We start from the raw sequence: 18,302 nt of genomic DNA on the forward strand, positions 1-18,302 counted from the left end.
GCTGAGGTTACCTCAGGGTATTCAAATATTGCTTAGTTGAAGACTGACTCTAAAACTTCATTCCCCAAAGTTTCTTTGAGAAGAGAGTTTTTATTTTTAACTTTATTCACACTGCTGTATTATTCCTTTGTGCACTTGTTGAATGTTCAACATCAAATACAGAATTGAATTCTGTCAGACAAATTTTTGAAAAGTCTTCTTTTGAGAACAGGCAGCTTCTTCGGGAATCCAATCCAGTTTTTGCTGCTAAATATACAACATGCACAGATGAATAATACAGTACATAAATAAAACCTTAATCTATAGCTGCTGTAGAATCTCAGGGTTTTCCTGTGAAGGAATGGAAATCACTTGGAGACACAAAAATATGTAGGCACGTGTTGTATTATTAAAAGATAGTCAATGGATTTTATTTTTAACTACTGCATAGAAATGTAAAAATGCTGGATGAGACATTACAGACAGTCTGAGACTAGGATTACCTACTATCTTTCAACTCATACTTGAAATATGCCACACAGACTTAGCTTCCAACATTGAGCTAATGTGCTGGAGGCCAGGCTCCTAGTACGGCCTTGTTCTAGAACAAGTAATCCACCCATAGTTCAGAACTTAATCCTATCCAGTTTAACTTGCATTAACATGACCACACTGAGAGATTGGCCGTTTCAGTCACGGCATTGTTCTATGGAAGTCAATCCATTAAAACAACATTTCTCCCACCACTTTTACACAGGATACATCCATTTGATCTCTGACAGCAGCAAAGCATCTGTGTGCAAGTTCTTGCTGTCTGGCATCCTCATTCACCATTAATTCTCCATAGAGATACACACCCATGGCCTGTTGAGAAGAAAAGAATAAGTAAACACTTCTATAACAAGAAGATTCTGTAGTCAAATACACTTTAAGTTCCCATCCCATTCACACCCCATGAAGCCTACACCCTTTATTACTCACTATGGTGACAAAATAGTCAAGACTTTTAAATGTTTTCTATAAAGAAATCCAAGTACTGTACCATACTGCATGGAGCATAACAAATAACTGACATCAACTGAGGCAAAAATACCTTATAACTATTATGGTAAAGTTAAAGGGAACCAGACCCTCTTTTAGACTCCCCCCATGTCCCCGGAGACACCAAACAGCATATCCCCTAACAGTTTTTATAAAAGTTCTGCCATTTTTAGTTAAAATGATAAATAAAAGTAACCCCTTCACGACCACGCCGCTATATATATGTCCTATTTGCACATGTCCCTTGCAGAAATAAAGCTAAGAGTGTTCCGATTGTAAATTTAAAAGTTATATGAAGCATCCATACACAATCCATATATCATATTAAGGGGGACATTCCCATGTTTAATATGTCTCCATAATTGTGTTTATAGGCGCCAGGGTTCAGGAGGTATAGGCATTTGAATTGTACCTCCCTCCAGCCTGTCAGCTGAAGGCAGAATGTAGAAGGAGCTGCAGGAAAGAATTAGCCCAGAGTTTGCAGAATTGTAGAAGTACATGCATCCTCTGCGTCTGTAGCTGAACTTGGGGAAAGAATGATGGAATTATGCTGTGCATATTTATAACATATTTTGGTAAAAGTTTATTTACTTTTACTAATTAAAAAAAAATCATGGTCAGCGATAAAAGGCAGAAGAGGAGGAGGCCAGGAGAGAGATAGGAGGTAGGCGGTTGTGCAGGGTGACAAATGTTTTCCAGAGTAAGGGGACTCTTAAGCTTTAATCTAATTTATTGTTTTAACTAAACATGTCATAATTTTTATAAAAACTGTTTGGGGATATGCTGTTTATTGTCTATGGGGTCATAGGGGAGTCCAAAAGAGGATCTCTGTTGACAGGTTCCCTTTAAGATCAGTTTCCAAATGCCATTCGAGATGTGTGAGCAAATGTTTGAGTATGTTCCGAGTATCTGCTTACTAACAAATGTGATGCTTGTAAGTAGGCAAAGATAAATAAACGCATTTCATATGATAGCACCGATATCAGCTACCATGAAAGGGGAAGTGGTAGAACCAGGCAGAATTTCAGTAATACTTACTGCATTTCCAAACACACCTTTGTACAGAAAGTAAAACAGTGCAGTGTCACATTATCAACTGATAAGGATAAGTTAATATTATATATTTTCCAAAACATCTGACCTCAATACAAGACATTACCAAGTGGTGGGCATTACTGCAAGCATTAGACAACCTATAAATAACTTAACATGGCAGAAAAACAGCCAGCTTCTTTACCCTCAAGCACAGTGTTCTTAACTTTAAAATAAAGTGGTTCTCTCATTAAAGGGGTTGGCCACTTTTTGTTTTTATCCCCTAAATAAAAATAATTAGATCTATATTACCAAATTAGCTCTGCTAGTTCCAAGAGCAGGTGGTCAATCCAATTACCCAGTACTTTACTGTGGTGCCTGCTCGCTACCTTGTCTCCCCGTGGTGGGCCGGATTAGTGGGCCGTTAATGATCTATTCCTCTACAGCGGCCATCTTGGACCAAGAGAACCAAACAGCAACCATTTTGGAGATAAAGCGGCCATTTTAGTATTAGCCAGGGGTCATGCTGACCACTGTCCAGCTAATATCATGATTCAGCCGTTTTTGTGTAACCTGCCTGTAAAAGTTTCTCCTTCACATGTGTTATAGACGATTGTCCTTCGGCATGTTCTTCTTTTATCATGTTTTGGTTAACAAGAAGCATTTGGAGCCATACTCTGTACATTTTGTAGAAGGAATAATATAAACAATACTGTTAATCTGTGAACAAGGGCCCTGGGAAGACCGAGCACAATTTATTAACCTTTTCGTAGAAAATATTAGAGGGGCGGTTGTAGGGCATTTAAACTTACCCTATAGGCTCTAAGCACCTTATCTCCTTTTTCACGCCCTCTGCAAGCTTTTTCTGTTTTTATATACACGACTGCAGTTTTGAAATACACAATGTGATTTGTGTGAAGACCGTGTCTGTGTCTTGGGTTTGTTCTCTCTCAGGTTTAAGCCCTAGATAAATATCTCTATCAGCCCCATAGTAGTGGCAGTAGCAGACAGTCTGTGGAAGAGCAGAGGGAAGCTACAGAGCGGGAGTGCACACAACGGACTGAAAGGAGAATCGCCTGTTTCTCCAGTGAGCGAGGCGACGATGGATGGTAATGTGATCTCTATCTGTCCATGAATATTATATCAATATAAGATAAAAGGTTCTAGCACAGTTAGAGATGCCATGAACCTCCATCTGTGGCCATTTTATGGTCATGAGGCCATTTTATGGCTGATGAGGTAAAAGACAGGGGGCCTAATATCTTGCCCCTCACACAAATACACACATACATTTGCAATGGGGCCAAGAAGCGTCAAGTTAAGAATCTGGTCAATAAGTATACCGTATTTTTCGGACTATAAGGCGCACTAAAAATCCTTTGATTTTCTCAGAAATCAAAGGTGCGGCTTATAGTCCAGTGCGCCTTATATATGAACTGTACTTACAGACAACAGCTGCCTTGAACTGTGCACAGGTTTGCCACCTGCTGGTCATTCATCCTTATAATCAGGTGCACCTTATACTCCGGTGCGCCTTATATGTGAACCTAGACGTTTTAGCAGGCATTTATTGATGGTGCGCCTTATACTTCGGTGCGCCTTATAGTCAGAAAAATACAGTATAGACTTGTGAGAAATTAAAATTGAAGAACCAATGCATTTGCCCTTCTTTAGAATCTCTGACCAGCCTATAAGCTTAGTATGTCCTGCATGACAACTTTCCTACATAGTGGAATTCAAGATACTGTAACAAGGCAGTGGTGACAATCTTGTTCTTTATAAACAGTGAACAAGGAAATCTCAATAATTTGAAATTTCACCAAAACCACTGCTTATAAATAAGGCATCATATCATCTCCCGCAAATTAACATACAACATATTTTTCTTATGGCATAAATGTTTACATAAATCAGTTCATTCTTCTTTTTTACAAGATTCATATTAATGGTACCCAATGATTGGGAGAAGGATTGCATTGTGATGAGTGATAAAGTAAAGATTCACAAACCTGGTCCTGGAGTAGGAATGTCTCAACATCTTTGTAAGATGTGGTATATTTATGTTTTATAACCAGCTCGCACCATCTATGTCTGACCTGTAAAATAAGTTATAAATCAATTATGGACTGATTACATACATTTTACCTGTTTACTTATTTTAGAAATATATTTACATTAGGAGACAATGTTTACATAAAACATCAAGTATCAGCCTAAAATATAACAACCATGCATAAGGTTCTCCTGTAAATGGGTATTTTTTTTACATAACTAAAGGGATAACTAAATGAGTGGTGGGAATGATTACTGAGCCCCCCATAGATAATGAAAATGGTGCATGCCAGGAACTCATTAATTCTCTACGAGACTATAATAATTGTTATCTCTGGCAGTCTTATATACATCATCAGCTGCATCATTTGTTTCGGAGGTTGAAGGAGTACCCAGAGATCTGACCACCGCCCATCAGCAAGTTATCCACTATACTGTAAGTTGTAGGTAACTTAATATAGGTGAAATATTTCCTCATTCGTACTTTACTGATCCACTGTTCAGCAATCATGTTCTGACAAGAGCACTGCAGTAACATGTCACATGTGTTGTGACATCATTACAGGGGCTAGGATACTGCTTGAGGATCATTGAAGGTCAAAACTGGAATGGCAGGTGATAATTAAAGGGGTATTCCCATTTGGGCATTCACATTCATTTTTCATATGTAAACATTTCTTCAATTGGATGAAATTTAAAAAAATGTACCTGTGTGAAAATGATTTCTCATAAATGTAGTCATGTTGTCCCTTAGAAACTAGATCGCTTCCTCTGATACGACCACCTTACATTTAGGCAGTGGTGTTGAACCCTGCCTCACCACCTGGCTTCAGTGATCATTACCACAGGACCACTGTGGGACATGCAGCAACTCCTGGACATTTCATATACAAAAACCCCTTTTATTTCTTTGTGCAACCACTCCAGCAGAGGTGGTCGTATCCAAGGTCCAGTCTTGTTTTTAAGGGACCAGATGACTACATTTATGCGAAATTATCGTCACACAGGTACATTTTTTTAAATAGCATCCAATTCAAAAAATGTATGTGAATGCCCAGACGAGAATACCCCTTTAAAGTTATTATTACTTCTTTTATTAAAAAGTGTGAGAATGTATATGGCTGGTATACCTCTTTAACAGTATTACCTATTTTAAGAGAAGCGATAATTTGAAAATCTGTAATACTGTGCTCTTATCCATCCTATAAATGACCCATCCCTGTACATTGTCTGAAAAGATGGACATTGAAACTAATTGACCCACAAAAAAGCCAGAACATACTCAATACATCTCCCCCATATGTTTGGTGTCTGCTCTATGGCCAGAATTAACCAACTTCCAAGGACCTTCAGGGAAATCTGTGCTTCCCCTTGCCTGTTCCCAGAATGCTACCATAAAACTAACAATAACTCATCATATATTTATATAGCACCATCATATTCCACTACACTTGGTACATATAGAAACAAATAAAGAAAAGAAACATTACAGAATAATAAAATTGGTCAGATGAAACATGGCATCATCATTTGTAGGTATGAAGTAAATTTAACAGGTCTCTTAAAAGCTCATCACCAGTAGGCTGTATAATGATCCACTTATGTTAATTTTGGCAGGTCTATGTCTGTGCTATAAATTTTGATTATGCAGTTCCATCATAGATACTAAATAATAAAGGTGAATAGAGGGACTTCCATCTGATTCCCATAGGTTTACAAGCACAGAGGGCTACCTTTCATCATGTTTATGTTATTCAAACTAGAAAGAACTGTATATATTATACACATATATACACATACAGGCAGTGCCCGGAGGTTTGTTCTTAAGTTGAATTTGTAAGTCGAAACTGTGTATTTTATAATTGTAGATCCAGACAAAAAAATTTGGCCCCAGTAACATTTGGAGTTTAAACATTTTTAGCTGTTTAAACTCCAAGGATTATAAATATATAATTTAATTATTGTTACCATATATTTTGTGCAATAAAGGTCAATAACAAAACAAAAAGAATGTAGTTTCCACAGCACTGTGGGTACCACATACTGCCAGATTGCACACAATCTAATAACATATATAAATTTATGTTAAATCGATATATAATGACAGTATATTACACATGCCTAGATATCAAGGTGTGTATCCTCAGGCTTGACAGGTTAAGTGACTCCATTACAGAGCATTTTGGAGCCAATGACAAGGGCTCTGGAATTTGGAAAGAGACTGCATCAGTGTGTTTGGCATTACGCTATGTTTAAAGTAAATAGCATAGCCCATTAATCTTGTTTTAAGACATACAGAGACAGTTGTGAAGGATAAACAAGATTAAGTAAGCATCAAACATAAACTTAACGTCTACATCCACAGTTTCTCTTAATGTATGCTGTTAGCAATTTATCATGTCTGAATAGAGAAGCATCTTGTGGGCTTTGCATATGTGGTACCTGTAAATGAAGATATATGCAGAGTGACACCTTCCAGCAGCTCTGCATTAGTAGTACACTATGCACCTCATGAACCTCAGCTGTTGTCCATGTGATAAACGAGGTTTACCAGCTGTTAACCATATTTACTAGGCACACTCAGACAATCTGATGTCTACAAATCTAAACACAAGACGACTCAGGGTGCGCTCACACGTGGCAGTAATACTTTTGTTTTAAAATGCATCAGAACAGCTGAGAAGCGGAGATTTGCCTAAATACATGGCTGTTAACATAGTGTTAACATGTATGTTAATATATGCACACATTTGTTAGCAATATGTTAACACGTGTTAATATTGCATTAACACATGTGTCTTGTAGGCATAATGTTAAGAGCTGTCAAATCAAGAAAATCTTCTCAGCTGTTTTGATGCCTTTAAAAACGCATGTGTTCCTGCCTCGTGTGAACGCACCCTAAGGGTGAAGACACACATGGCGTTTTTAGGCCGTTTTTGGACCGTTTTTAGTTAGTGCGTTTTCAGATTGTAAAAAACTCATTCGTTTTTTAACGCATGAGTTTTTTACGATCTGAAAACGCACTAACTAAAAACGGCCCAAAAACGCCACGTGAGTCTGCACCCTCAGGGTGATGCCACACATCGCATTTTGAACCCGGTTTTGGTCCGTTTTTAAGCAGTCCGTTAAAAATGCATGCGTTTTTTGAAAACGCATCCGTTTTTGACAGGTTTTACCAATTATCTTAATTAAAACTTGCAAAAACAGGCGCATTTTTGGTCTGTTTTTAAGCAGTCCATCAAAAAACGTGTGGAAACACCCTAAGCCTCATATTGCAGGTAATCAAAGACATTAAAGGGTTAAGTAAAACTGAACAGGTTTTTTGTTTTAAGCCGGGGGATAGTTTTTTTTTTATAAACTATGCTCAATGGTGGTCACATCATTTTTTTTAAATACATTTTTATTTAAATATTTGGATCGTTTACAAAGAATGGCTGGACCACTGAAAAGGCACTATCACCCTTCCTTACTCATATATTGCAAGCTCCTAAGAGTAGGGCCCTCACTCTTATTGTTTCCTATGACTGTGTGATTACTCTGTATTGTCTATTTTTTCTCAAGGTTTTTATATTATATAACTCGAATAGAGTTGAGCTGTAGTATGTGGCCATGTGACTGACATCATAGTCACTATGGGGGAGATTAATAATACGCCAGTAGTTTGTGTGTTGGCGTATGATGAAGCTCCTCCAGATTTATAAGGAGACTCTGGTTTCCTGATGTATTAGGAAAGTTGCCTGTGCTATTACCTGCGCCACACACCCCTTCAGACACCTCAATGCCCACTTGAGGTGGCATAAAGGTGATAGTATTTACAATACCTGGCTATTTCAGGGCTTTTACGCCGGAAAACTTTCATACAAGCCCTGATAAATGACTTACTGCGTGATCAGATTTTTGCTTGTTAAGTAAAAGCAGATCTAAAGCTTGTGTCTACAACTTCATTATTATTGCTCTCTCCTGTGAAGTTGTTTTATATCAGCTTTTCTTTGTATACAATAGGCATAATGAACATAATACAACAGTAGTTTCCTCGTTAGATGCTAACAGTTGAATTGTTGCCATACAAAATTCAAATAAAGAAATCAAAAAGAGAATCTGGTTTGGAAATTCCATTTTTTACTCCAACTACAAAGCATTTAAAACAAATATGTAAATTCAGATGCTAAAATTATGCATTTAACAAGATCTCCAAAAATCTCCCTGTGGTTTTAAGGAGTTTGTTGAAAAACAAGAATTGCCTTTGTATTCTAAGGGTCTATGCCATACTGGCAATAACAACACAGAAAATAAAAGCACTACAAAACATAACTTTGCCTATTTCTGTGTAGGGATAAATCATGAACATAATATGAAGACTGGCTTGTTATATCAATACTCAACCTTCTATTATTCAGGCTTCAAGAGGACTACCCCAACAGTTATTCCAATAAGATGCCTTCTTTGTCTGCCACTATTAACAAGGACATAAAATCGCAGGTGGCAAGCTTCACAGAGACATGTTAAGGAATGACAGGAAATAGCTGACAGGACATGAGTGAACATAACAAAGTTTCCCATCTACTGACAGCATCCAGGTGGACCTCTACCTAAATAAGAACTTGGCTAAGACTTTGTATAACGCATGGGTAATGTCATAAGGGTACATGCACCATTGAGTTACAGCCCATCGTAAAAGATGAAAAGACGACAGAAACTGGAAAGGATGGCGTTTTCAAAACAAGTGCACATAAAAATTTTTGTGCTTCCGATCAGGATCCATAAATTCCTAGAGAGTCTGTAACAATACAGGGCCTTTTTAGTAAAAAAAAAAAAAAAATGGACATCCAAGTGATTAATCTGAAGATGATGATGCTTAAGGAAGTCACTGTGACAAATATAATCCCTTTACAGTTTACAGAACATGCTGGGATTGGGTTCATGTCAGTATAGTGATCTATAGACATGTCTTACTTATAATCTATATCATTCTTCACGGTATCACAAAAAGCCACTTCATTCAATAAATTCCACATTGAAGTCTTTGAAACTGAGAGGTACTAGACACGCACTGGAATCTACACAGTCATTGGAAATGTACAATAACTATGGAAGCTCCACAGGCTGCCAAATTTGAGAACTGTGTTGAAAATTTCACTCAACAAATGTTACAAGGATATGCAAACAGGCCAAGTCAAGTAAATGGATTCTGGCAGACAAAAGGTTAACTATATCAGGCATTTCCACACTATAAAAGTCAGTGCAATTAACATGGCCTCATTCTACTCGGCAGACCTATTGGTTGCATCATACATAATTCTTCCGCTGTTATCAGGCAGTGCACACTGGTACTGAACGGATGTATGTTTCTGGAATAACGCCTTCAGTTAATGCAAGCTATTTCCTCTGCCCCACACTTGATGGGTTGTCAAGAAATGATGACAATGTCCTCTCATCCGACAGCTAAGAAATGCAATTAAACTTAACTAGCCACTGGCAGGAATATTTGACAACAAAAAATGGTAATTACAAAAAGTTTGTTCATGCTGATGATTGTAGGTCCCTGTATGTATTGATTTCCCATTATACAGAACTTCCAGAATCCTCAGTGCAGTCCTCGTATTATGATCCCTCACACTCTAAATTCTCTACAATATTCACACTAGGGAAGATTTGAAGAAAAAGTCAATACATTCTTCAAAGGTTTTGACACTGTAATAATATCTTTCAGGTGTCTCATTTGGTCCGGCAAAGTCGATGAAAATAATGAAGGTTTCCAAATAAAGAGTTAAGCCATCAGCCCATGTGTTTTATGTGTATGGCAGGAATCTCAAGATGCCATGTAAGACATATTTGGAGGGGTGTCTAAAGAAAGCCACAGGCCGCTGACTCCATGATTGCTTGACTGAGCAAAAATAGTTACTGCATGGTGAAGGGATAGGCAAAATGAGCTCCTATGGGCAGTTTCAAGAATCTGACATTTTAAAATTAAAGCGTAAATGTAAAGATATAGTAATTTTACCAAATTATTATATGTGATTCCCTCTTTGAAACCAAACAGAACAATGCCTACTTTCACTAGAGGTGAAGTGAGTTGAGATTAATGTCGGTCAGTCTATGCCCTCAAGCTGAGGCCAGCTAGCTTGCCCACAGATCCCATGATGCCTTGTGTTCTCTCTCAAAGTAATTAAGCATTAAATTGATTTCATTTCCCACAAGTAAATCCAATGAACACTGCACAGTGTACATACAGGTTGTATAAAGGTGACAGCCTGGCAGCTTCCATCACAGAGCAGGGAACATGTAACAAGTGAAATAAATCATAAGGAACCCAGTTATATGCAGCATATGCTGTGTGAGCACTAAGGGTAAATTACTTATCTGGACAGAGATGATACTGCCTATGACAAGGTGGGGGAAGTGAGCAGTGAGAAGAGCAGAGACAGACAGAGACACTTCTGTAGAATCACATACTGATATGGAGGGACTGATTGGGAACAGGGGGATCTTGTACCTCACTATTCTGTGCAGGAGACATCTACATACACATCCAGCTCTGCTGCATTCACTGACACATGACCTCCACCCCTAATGAGTAGGGAGCAGCAGCTCCTTGGAAAAAGCTCACGGTCCAGCCTTAGGGTCCAGTTTCACACATCTTTATTCAACAGTACACCATTAGACAATTCAGAAGTGTCTACGCGTTTCTGGCGGAGCGTCCGCCCTTAATCATGACAAACATATAACTGCATTACCAGTGCTACAAATTTTAAAAGCCCCGCCGGTCTGGATAACTCCGCCCACTACTCTTTTGTCATTTCCTGTGGGTCATTGAATATTTATGAGGAGAATCATGAGCAGCAGCTCCTCCCCTCCCATGAATCTATAGTTTGTTTACTCTTTGCTTCTCTGATGGATTCCAAGGCTTATCAGTACATGGAGAGGAGGCAGCCATTGCAGCACTAAGGTAATTTCAGGGCTATATCAAGGAAATTACTGCATATAGGTAATAAAGATAATAGGCAAAGTTGTTTTACATCCCAAGAGCTATTGATTTGTGAAAAACAAAAAAACCTTTACATTTACTCTTTAATCTTTTCTGTCAAGGAATAATAGATTTCAACATCTAGTATGTATGGTAACCTTTTCCGCCTCCACTTGAACAAAGCTGTCAGCCTCTGTGTACTACTGTGCAGGCTTCATTGAATGTCATATATATAGCTATCCTCCACATGGTACCCACTTGAGTATGACACCAAATAATAGGCATGCAATGAATTATCAGCACTTGAAAAGGTGCTCTGTTATAGTACAATGCAACATGCAGCCATAACACAGCCATATGCATATCTCAAAATGTAGTAATGTCCACATGTTCACGGTCCACGGGTACACAGGAGCAAGCAAGGTTTTTATTGGGTTTATTTCTATTGGTTTTTTACACTGAGAAGTATAGTTTGGTTATAAAATATTTGATCTGCTCCTTTGTCATTGAAGTAATAGCAGCCCAACCAGAGACAAATATGCCTCACAATTCTTACGTTCTAGAACTTTCCTGTCACACAGTTCAGCTCTGCCAACAAGCCAGCATATAAAAACCTATCAAGCTGCCAAAATATTTAATGCATTAAAATGCCAGACAGCGTGACAGGATACATATCAATGTTTCCAACTACTCGTGATTCTCCATCACTACAGTCACAATATTCGAAAAACATAACACACAAACATCTGCCACCATCTCAGTAAACCACAGACCAGGAAGTGTCCTGTGTCTCTTTATTTTGAAGTCCACTTTTACTTTCCTTGACCGGACTGCTGCACTGCCATGGAAATAAATGCATACTCTTGCTACATGAAGGAGTAGGCCTTATCTAGGGACATGTTTCCTTTGGCATTGCTCTTCAAAGGAAAAGAATATCTGGTAAAATTTAGCGAAAATGTAGTCAACAGCACTTAAATGAAAAGTAAACCAAAAGGCACGTTCAAACCACCTGTTGAGGCAGAGTGGGCCAGCTTGTAAACATTTTCCTCTGTCTCACCCACCCAATCCTGATTTCATGCAGCATTCATTCCAGAATTCTCTGATTAGTTTCAATTACAACTAAAGAATGACACTAAAAATCTTTGATTTTATGGGACATCCATAAGCTCATTTCCCAGAATAGGCTGTTTTTGTGTTTTATACCTGCACAAAACATTAAATAAAATAATCCAAACAAATCCAAATGAAATCACATGCATATTGTTTACACACAATAGATAGTAGCTGTACATTAGGATTCTATTGCGTGCGGGACAACGCTAAGATGAAATCACATGCATATTGTTTACACACAATAGATAGTAGCTGTACATTAGGATTCTATTGCGTGCGGGACAACGCTTTCAATGATTTTTCATAGTATACATTATGTGCTTAATCATGTATTTTGTTCTTGCTAAATCAATACAAAATTCCAAAGGCTAAATCTATCAATTAGACATAATTTTTTTCTGATATCAAAAAGAAAAGGGGAGAGCAAGGGAAGGATTAGGGACACTGGCCTGGGGGTGAGAGTCGAATGAGAGACAATAACAATTTCACTTATCTTTCTGTGGAAGACTATGTAACCCAATCTTGCCATACCTTTGTAAAGAATGCTTCCTTGTCATATAACATGCTATGTAACTTATCATTAATCATAATCCAATTCAGCTTGGATTTGACTAAGTGTATTGGGACTCAACAAACAGTTTTGACAATACAAAAATGCAGACAGTGTTAGGTAGCAACCTTGGAGATATGTGCTAAAATGCACTAGTGATTAATGTTAGTTGCTGCAAGACTGAAAATCTGATGTAAGGGCAGTAGCAGGTGTTTGGTTAGATATTACAGCAGAGAGGATGAACTGTAATATGTAAGAACATACAATTTTAACAAGATGCACAGTACTCCAGGTCCAGCTACTATTCTGGAATTAGGGCCGACATCAGGGGGAGAATCAGGGACCTACCCTCAGCTCTAATTGACACTATTACCCCCTAGAAGAGTGTGTGTGTGGGGGTATAGGATATCATTAATTTTTTCACAATTCTGCAACTACTAACTATACCGAAACATATATTATTATACAAATTTCCAGGGGTGCTACCCAACACTATCTAGCAGATTTATATTGTCAGAACTGCAAGAAGACTCCCAAAAAATGTACTTCAGCTGGACAACCAATGCAGATAACATCCTCTTGTTTAATGGATTATGTTTTACAGCCAGTGAATGAATTTTTTGTTTTAGAGCCCACTAAAGAGCGAGCAACGACATAGAAAGAACATAACAATGACAACAACATAAGGAGCTAAGTAAAGATGAAAAAGTTGAGCTATGTTTTACTGATAAAATACCCATGTGGTAACGGCCTAACTACTAGGCTTAAAATGGGCAGCTGGACAAGCATCTGCTGTACCAATAGAAAACAAAAGTAAAAATTGAATGTACCACATGGAACCATAGACACTGACCATCAATACATGAGTTTTGTATTCTTTAGGAACTAAAATTATACAAACAAATGAGACAAAAGAAATAACCAAATAAGACTAAATATTAGATAATATACTGTAGTAAGAAAATAGTAACCAAATTCTAAATATGTTAACAAGGACATTGTTATTACCAGTTTCTGTGGCTATGCTTATTCTAATACTAATTCTAATAATAAGTATAAAACTGTGCATAGATATAGTAAAAGAAATCTGCTGTAATTGCTGTAGAGTTTACCTTAACTCCGTGAATTGTGGAAATTTACATTGAGAATCTGTGGATTTCCGCAAAACTATGACATTTTAGAAATCAAAAGTTTGTTTTTTCTTTCTATTCTTAATTCTTTTCCTTACATATGGAAAGGGTTTTGAAACCCCTTCACAACTAGTGGAATGCAGATTTGTAATATGGATTTTACTTGACATATCATGCAGAAAAAAAGATGAAAGTTAGCTTGATTTCAATGATTAGCAGTGCCGAGATCTCTACTACTTAACAAAAAGCAATAGAACATGATGGAGATTTACTAAAGGTGTCAACATTTTAAACAGTGCAAATATATAGGTTCAATAGACATTTCCTAAGTATCAGCATGAAGACATAGTGAAACGCCTACAAACATGATCGTCAGACAAGCAGCAAATGATTAACATACAATGACAAATGAGGGTAAAAAACTCATAATGCACATTACTTTGCTAAATTGCAGATTATTAATGCTTAAAAACTATTAGGCTTCATGAGCCATAACTTTAGCCCTGAGCTAAGTAAACAGGCTTGATCCTTTGGTCTGTAAGCCTTCAATATATGAAACACATTCCCAGAATCTGAAAAATCTATGAGAAAAAGAACTTGGCACTGAGAATATGAAACAATTAAGGGGATATCTACCCACTGAAAATGAGGCTGTATAATTCAATTAAAATATCTTAAGGAGGCATTTATTTTTTTCATTAGGCAATTTGTTCTGCTCACTCCGCTACAAATTCCAGAGCATTTACCTGTGTATCTCTTGTAAGTAGATATATAAATATACCTAATGGGATCGATGATCCATCACTATTGGTTGTTGTCTCGCAGGCATTTAAATATTTCAATTAGATCTGTTTTGGCTTACAACATCCCTTGTGCGGCAAAAGTTTACACTTTATTGTAGCATCATCAAAAAGAATGAGGTCATATTCAGATTCACAGATTTCTAAAACACTATAGTCACAAGAAATATGTGTTGTGATGTAGCACAGTAAAAGTGGGATATATGGTACTGTGAGAAGTTCGTGGTCAAAATTGCTGCGCATCCCTAGTCTTATTGATAAAACAACTGAGAATAGAAAATGTATAAAGGAAACATGTTCCTATTGTTACATTATCCAAAAGTCAAAAATGGTTTAGATGTCTGTTTAATCTAGAGTTGGGTCCAATCGTGTCAAAAATATGCCTTGAGAAGGAAACAATAGGTATTGCATCCCCTTCGTACAGGATACACATCCTGTGATAAGCTATTTTATAAATACACATAACTATAAATACCTGCTTTACTGCAAGTGTGGAAGAAACCATAAGAAATGGTTGTAAATATTCTGGGAGTAGAGAAAGCTTTACAAAATGGTGCAACCTACTATCATTATTATTCCTTCTACATATTAGATCTATTGTTATTATTACCACTGCTAGTTATAAATTGCTAATGTGTCTCAAAATAACATAATTTAACTGTATTTCCAGATGAAATGGGTTTATATAGATGTATAATCAGAATCTAACATTATAATTATTAAAAACTGGTGGCATTAAATCTTCCTATGCCTTTTATTCCTTCTCAACAACTATAGAAAATCAAAACCACCAAAAATAAACACTGAGAAATGTTTAATGCAGTGCAAAATAGATCATCATAGTATACCCTGTGCCACATTAAATGAAACATTAGAACTGCTTTATGCAGAAATGGTGGTTGTATGCAGCTGAGAAGGTCGGGAGGGATAGCAGTTGTGCACCTGGCTGAGCATGCATGTTCTAAATATAGAGACTCTGCCAGAGTAACCCACTATGTATTAGAAAATCTATTAAAAATGTGCATTGTAACCTTAACCAAGTGTGCTAGTGTAGGAGAACATAAGTAGAAATACTGTTGAAGGTCTACATCTATTGAAGGTCTTAATTGATATTACAGTACAAGTTTCCATCTTCATAATCTCTCCCCCTCGGCCTGCTTCCTCAGCTCCTGTGCAGTGAGCACTTCCTGTTGTGAAACAGTGTAACAGTCTGTATATCCAGAACACTGAGGGGTCAGAGTATCCCTGGTTTATCATGCTTGATTTTGATGGTAGATTTTTTTTTTTAAGTCAGTTTAGACATCAAATTTTTTGTCTAGGTTACCATTAGCTTTGAACATGTATACAAATGATTTCTGCAGAACTGTTCAAGGACTTGCATTTTTGTAGGTAACTTGAAAGGCTAACTACTTCGATGTAAAGCCACAACTTCTCCTTAGCATTAAAGTCTGTACTGCTTTGTTCATACCGGGCAATAATATGGTTGCCTGTAAGTCATAGCTGTGCAGCTTTGGCCTCAGGTTTGGGGTCATTGTGACTGTGTAAAGTAACTGGCCAGCAGATAACTAACTTCAATGCACTCTTCCTTCATCAATATATAATACAAAAAGTTAATTAAAAAAAATAAGTTTGCATAAATTGTCATAGTAAATAACATCACTACAAATTTGGGGAAACAACATAGATGAAAACATATATGAAGTTTATCAACAAGAGAGGGAAGTGGCAAAGCTACACCAAGGCGTACAATTGGTAGTGGTCTGCAGAACGGTTATTTATTAGTCAGATAATGGGCCATACAATGGTCTAGTTGATGAAAAGAACAACTTTCTTTCATATACCATTTTGTATGGCTTTATGAGTGCTTGTAAATTACAGCTGTGAAATACAATGCCACTCTTTTATAGTGTAGCTCTTTTTTATAGGCGGACTACAAGCACAATGAGCCATTTATGTGCATGGCTCCATTCCACCCACACCATTGTTAAAGTCACACAGTCTGGTATACATTGTACGCTGCCCTCCAGCAGGCTACACGTACATTCAGATTAACAAAGAAAATCTGCTACTCTTACATAACTGCCCCATTTGTACATAAGTGTAAAATAGTGTAACTCTAGAACTGGAAATTATTTACAAAACTGTTCAAATTGGAAGGAAAAATTAGCACTTGATGCAGCGCTATTATTTTTGTAAGAAAGGCATAACCAATAGATTCCGGTAAAAGACAATATATCTTGTGCAATATATCCATAATAATTCGGTGGCTGGTCTGAATGGAGCCTTATGTAAATGATGGTACATAGACTGCAACAAAATCAATAAGCGAACAAGGGACAGATTCATTATGCCTGATTTTCTGGCGCTCATAATGCCAGTCTTATAGGATTCCCCCAATGTGTTAATCAGAATAAATTAGATTTCAAGCTAATACACAACATAGGTTTCCTACATGGGTCACCTTACATTGGAATAAGTGTACAGAAGTCTACCTGTTATACAATGAACTGCATCCTTATCCTACACAAATGTATACAAAGTCCCGGATGTCTGTATGTGGCAGGCAAATAAACCAGATAATCTCAATGGCAATAGTCTGCAGAGCTTCCTGCATAATCCATTCTTGCATCAACTCTTTTCCACACCAGGAAACTGCTGAAGGTCTCACAATAACTAGTATGAATTGCACAAGTGATCATCTGGGCATCAACCCTATGACTACTGTCGCTTCCATTATCTTGCATTAAGCTACCTAGTACTGATAGTTTCACAGTACAGTACTATACAGTACTATAAATAGATTTGGCTATTTAAGTACTAAAGTAATTTCTAAAATTAGCATTCCCACCAAATGTTGCTTCATGACAGGAATGCAAGGTTAAATACAATTTAATATACAGTTTTATTTGCCTCTTAGTTTGGGTGCTGGAGCCCATAACGTGTAAAAGCAATCCATGGTGGAATTTTCCAAAATGGGAGAATCAGAACACTCATTCAGTCATTCTATGGCAGAAGTGTTTGTGAAATATTATGGCTGCTATCGCAAGGAAGGCGGCAATGAATTACTTGGTGTAGAAAGTTTTAGTTGCAACATGTTGGTAACATTTTCTAAAATCTATTAAGTTGCTTCCGTTCAAACAGTACCAAGGACTTTGTAGGGGGTTGACCTATAGTGTTGTCCACCCAATGTCCCCTCATCTGCAATATGGCTGGAGTTCCAGATACTTCCATCGGTTTGTTCCACTATTTAGTTTACGCTACAATTTTATCCAAAAATGTTTGCAGAGTTTTAGAAAAAAAGAAAAACTGTAAAAATAAACACAACATCATCATAATTTGATGTATTTAAACCATAAAGGTCAACAGATAGTGTCATTCAGACAAATTAATAAATGTACAGTATGTACATGGTCTCATGGGCAGACATAATTCTTGCCTACCTGCCTGTATGCCCTATTAAGTCTGGAATGGCAGGTTTCCCACAAAAGTAACAATTACCCACATACCAAATGCAGACAGGATACACTTTAGGTTTATTGCCCCTTTAAGAGTAGCATCATCATCTTAATATGTAGCATACAGTATTATCCTTCCAGAATAACAACATTAGTGTGGAGACTGAAAGAGCCATAATCAGATAA

The 18,302-nt window shown here is 37.2% G+C and overlaps 1 protein-coding gene across 4 annotated transcripts in view; it reads right to left on the reverse strand.

Annotated features, from left to right (window-relative positions):
- Positions 1-380: 380 nt before the first annotated feature.
- Positions 381-18,302, reverse strand: part of AOPEP (aminopeptidase O (putative)) — a 304,550-nt gene continuing 286,628 nt past the window's right edge. For all 4 annotated transcript variants that reach the window (XM_072150843.1, XM_072150844.1, XM_072150841.1 and 1 more), the window contains 2 exons: positions 4,062-4,148; positions 381-843 (listed from right to left, as the gene is read on the reverse strand). In XM_072150843.1, the coding sequence (XP_072006944.1) occupies positions 703-843; positions 4,062-4,148 (228 nt within the window). In that variant the 3' untranslated portion in view covers positions 381-702. The remainder of the gene's footprint in view (positions 844-4,061; positions 4,149-18,302) is intronic.

This window comes from Engystomops pustulosus, chromosome 1, assembly GCF_040894005.1.
Source record: "Engystomops pustulosus chromosome 1, aEngPut4.maternal, whole genome shotgun sequence".
NCBI lineage: Eukaryota > Metazoa > Chordata > Amphibia > Anura > Leptodactylidae > Engystomops > Engystomops pustulosus.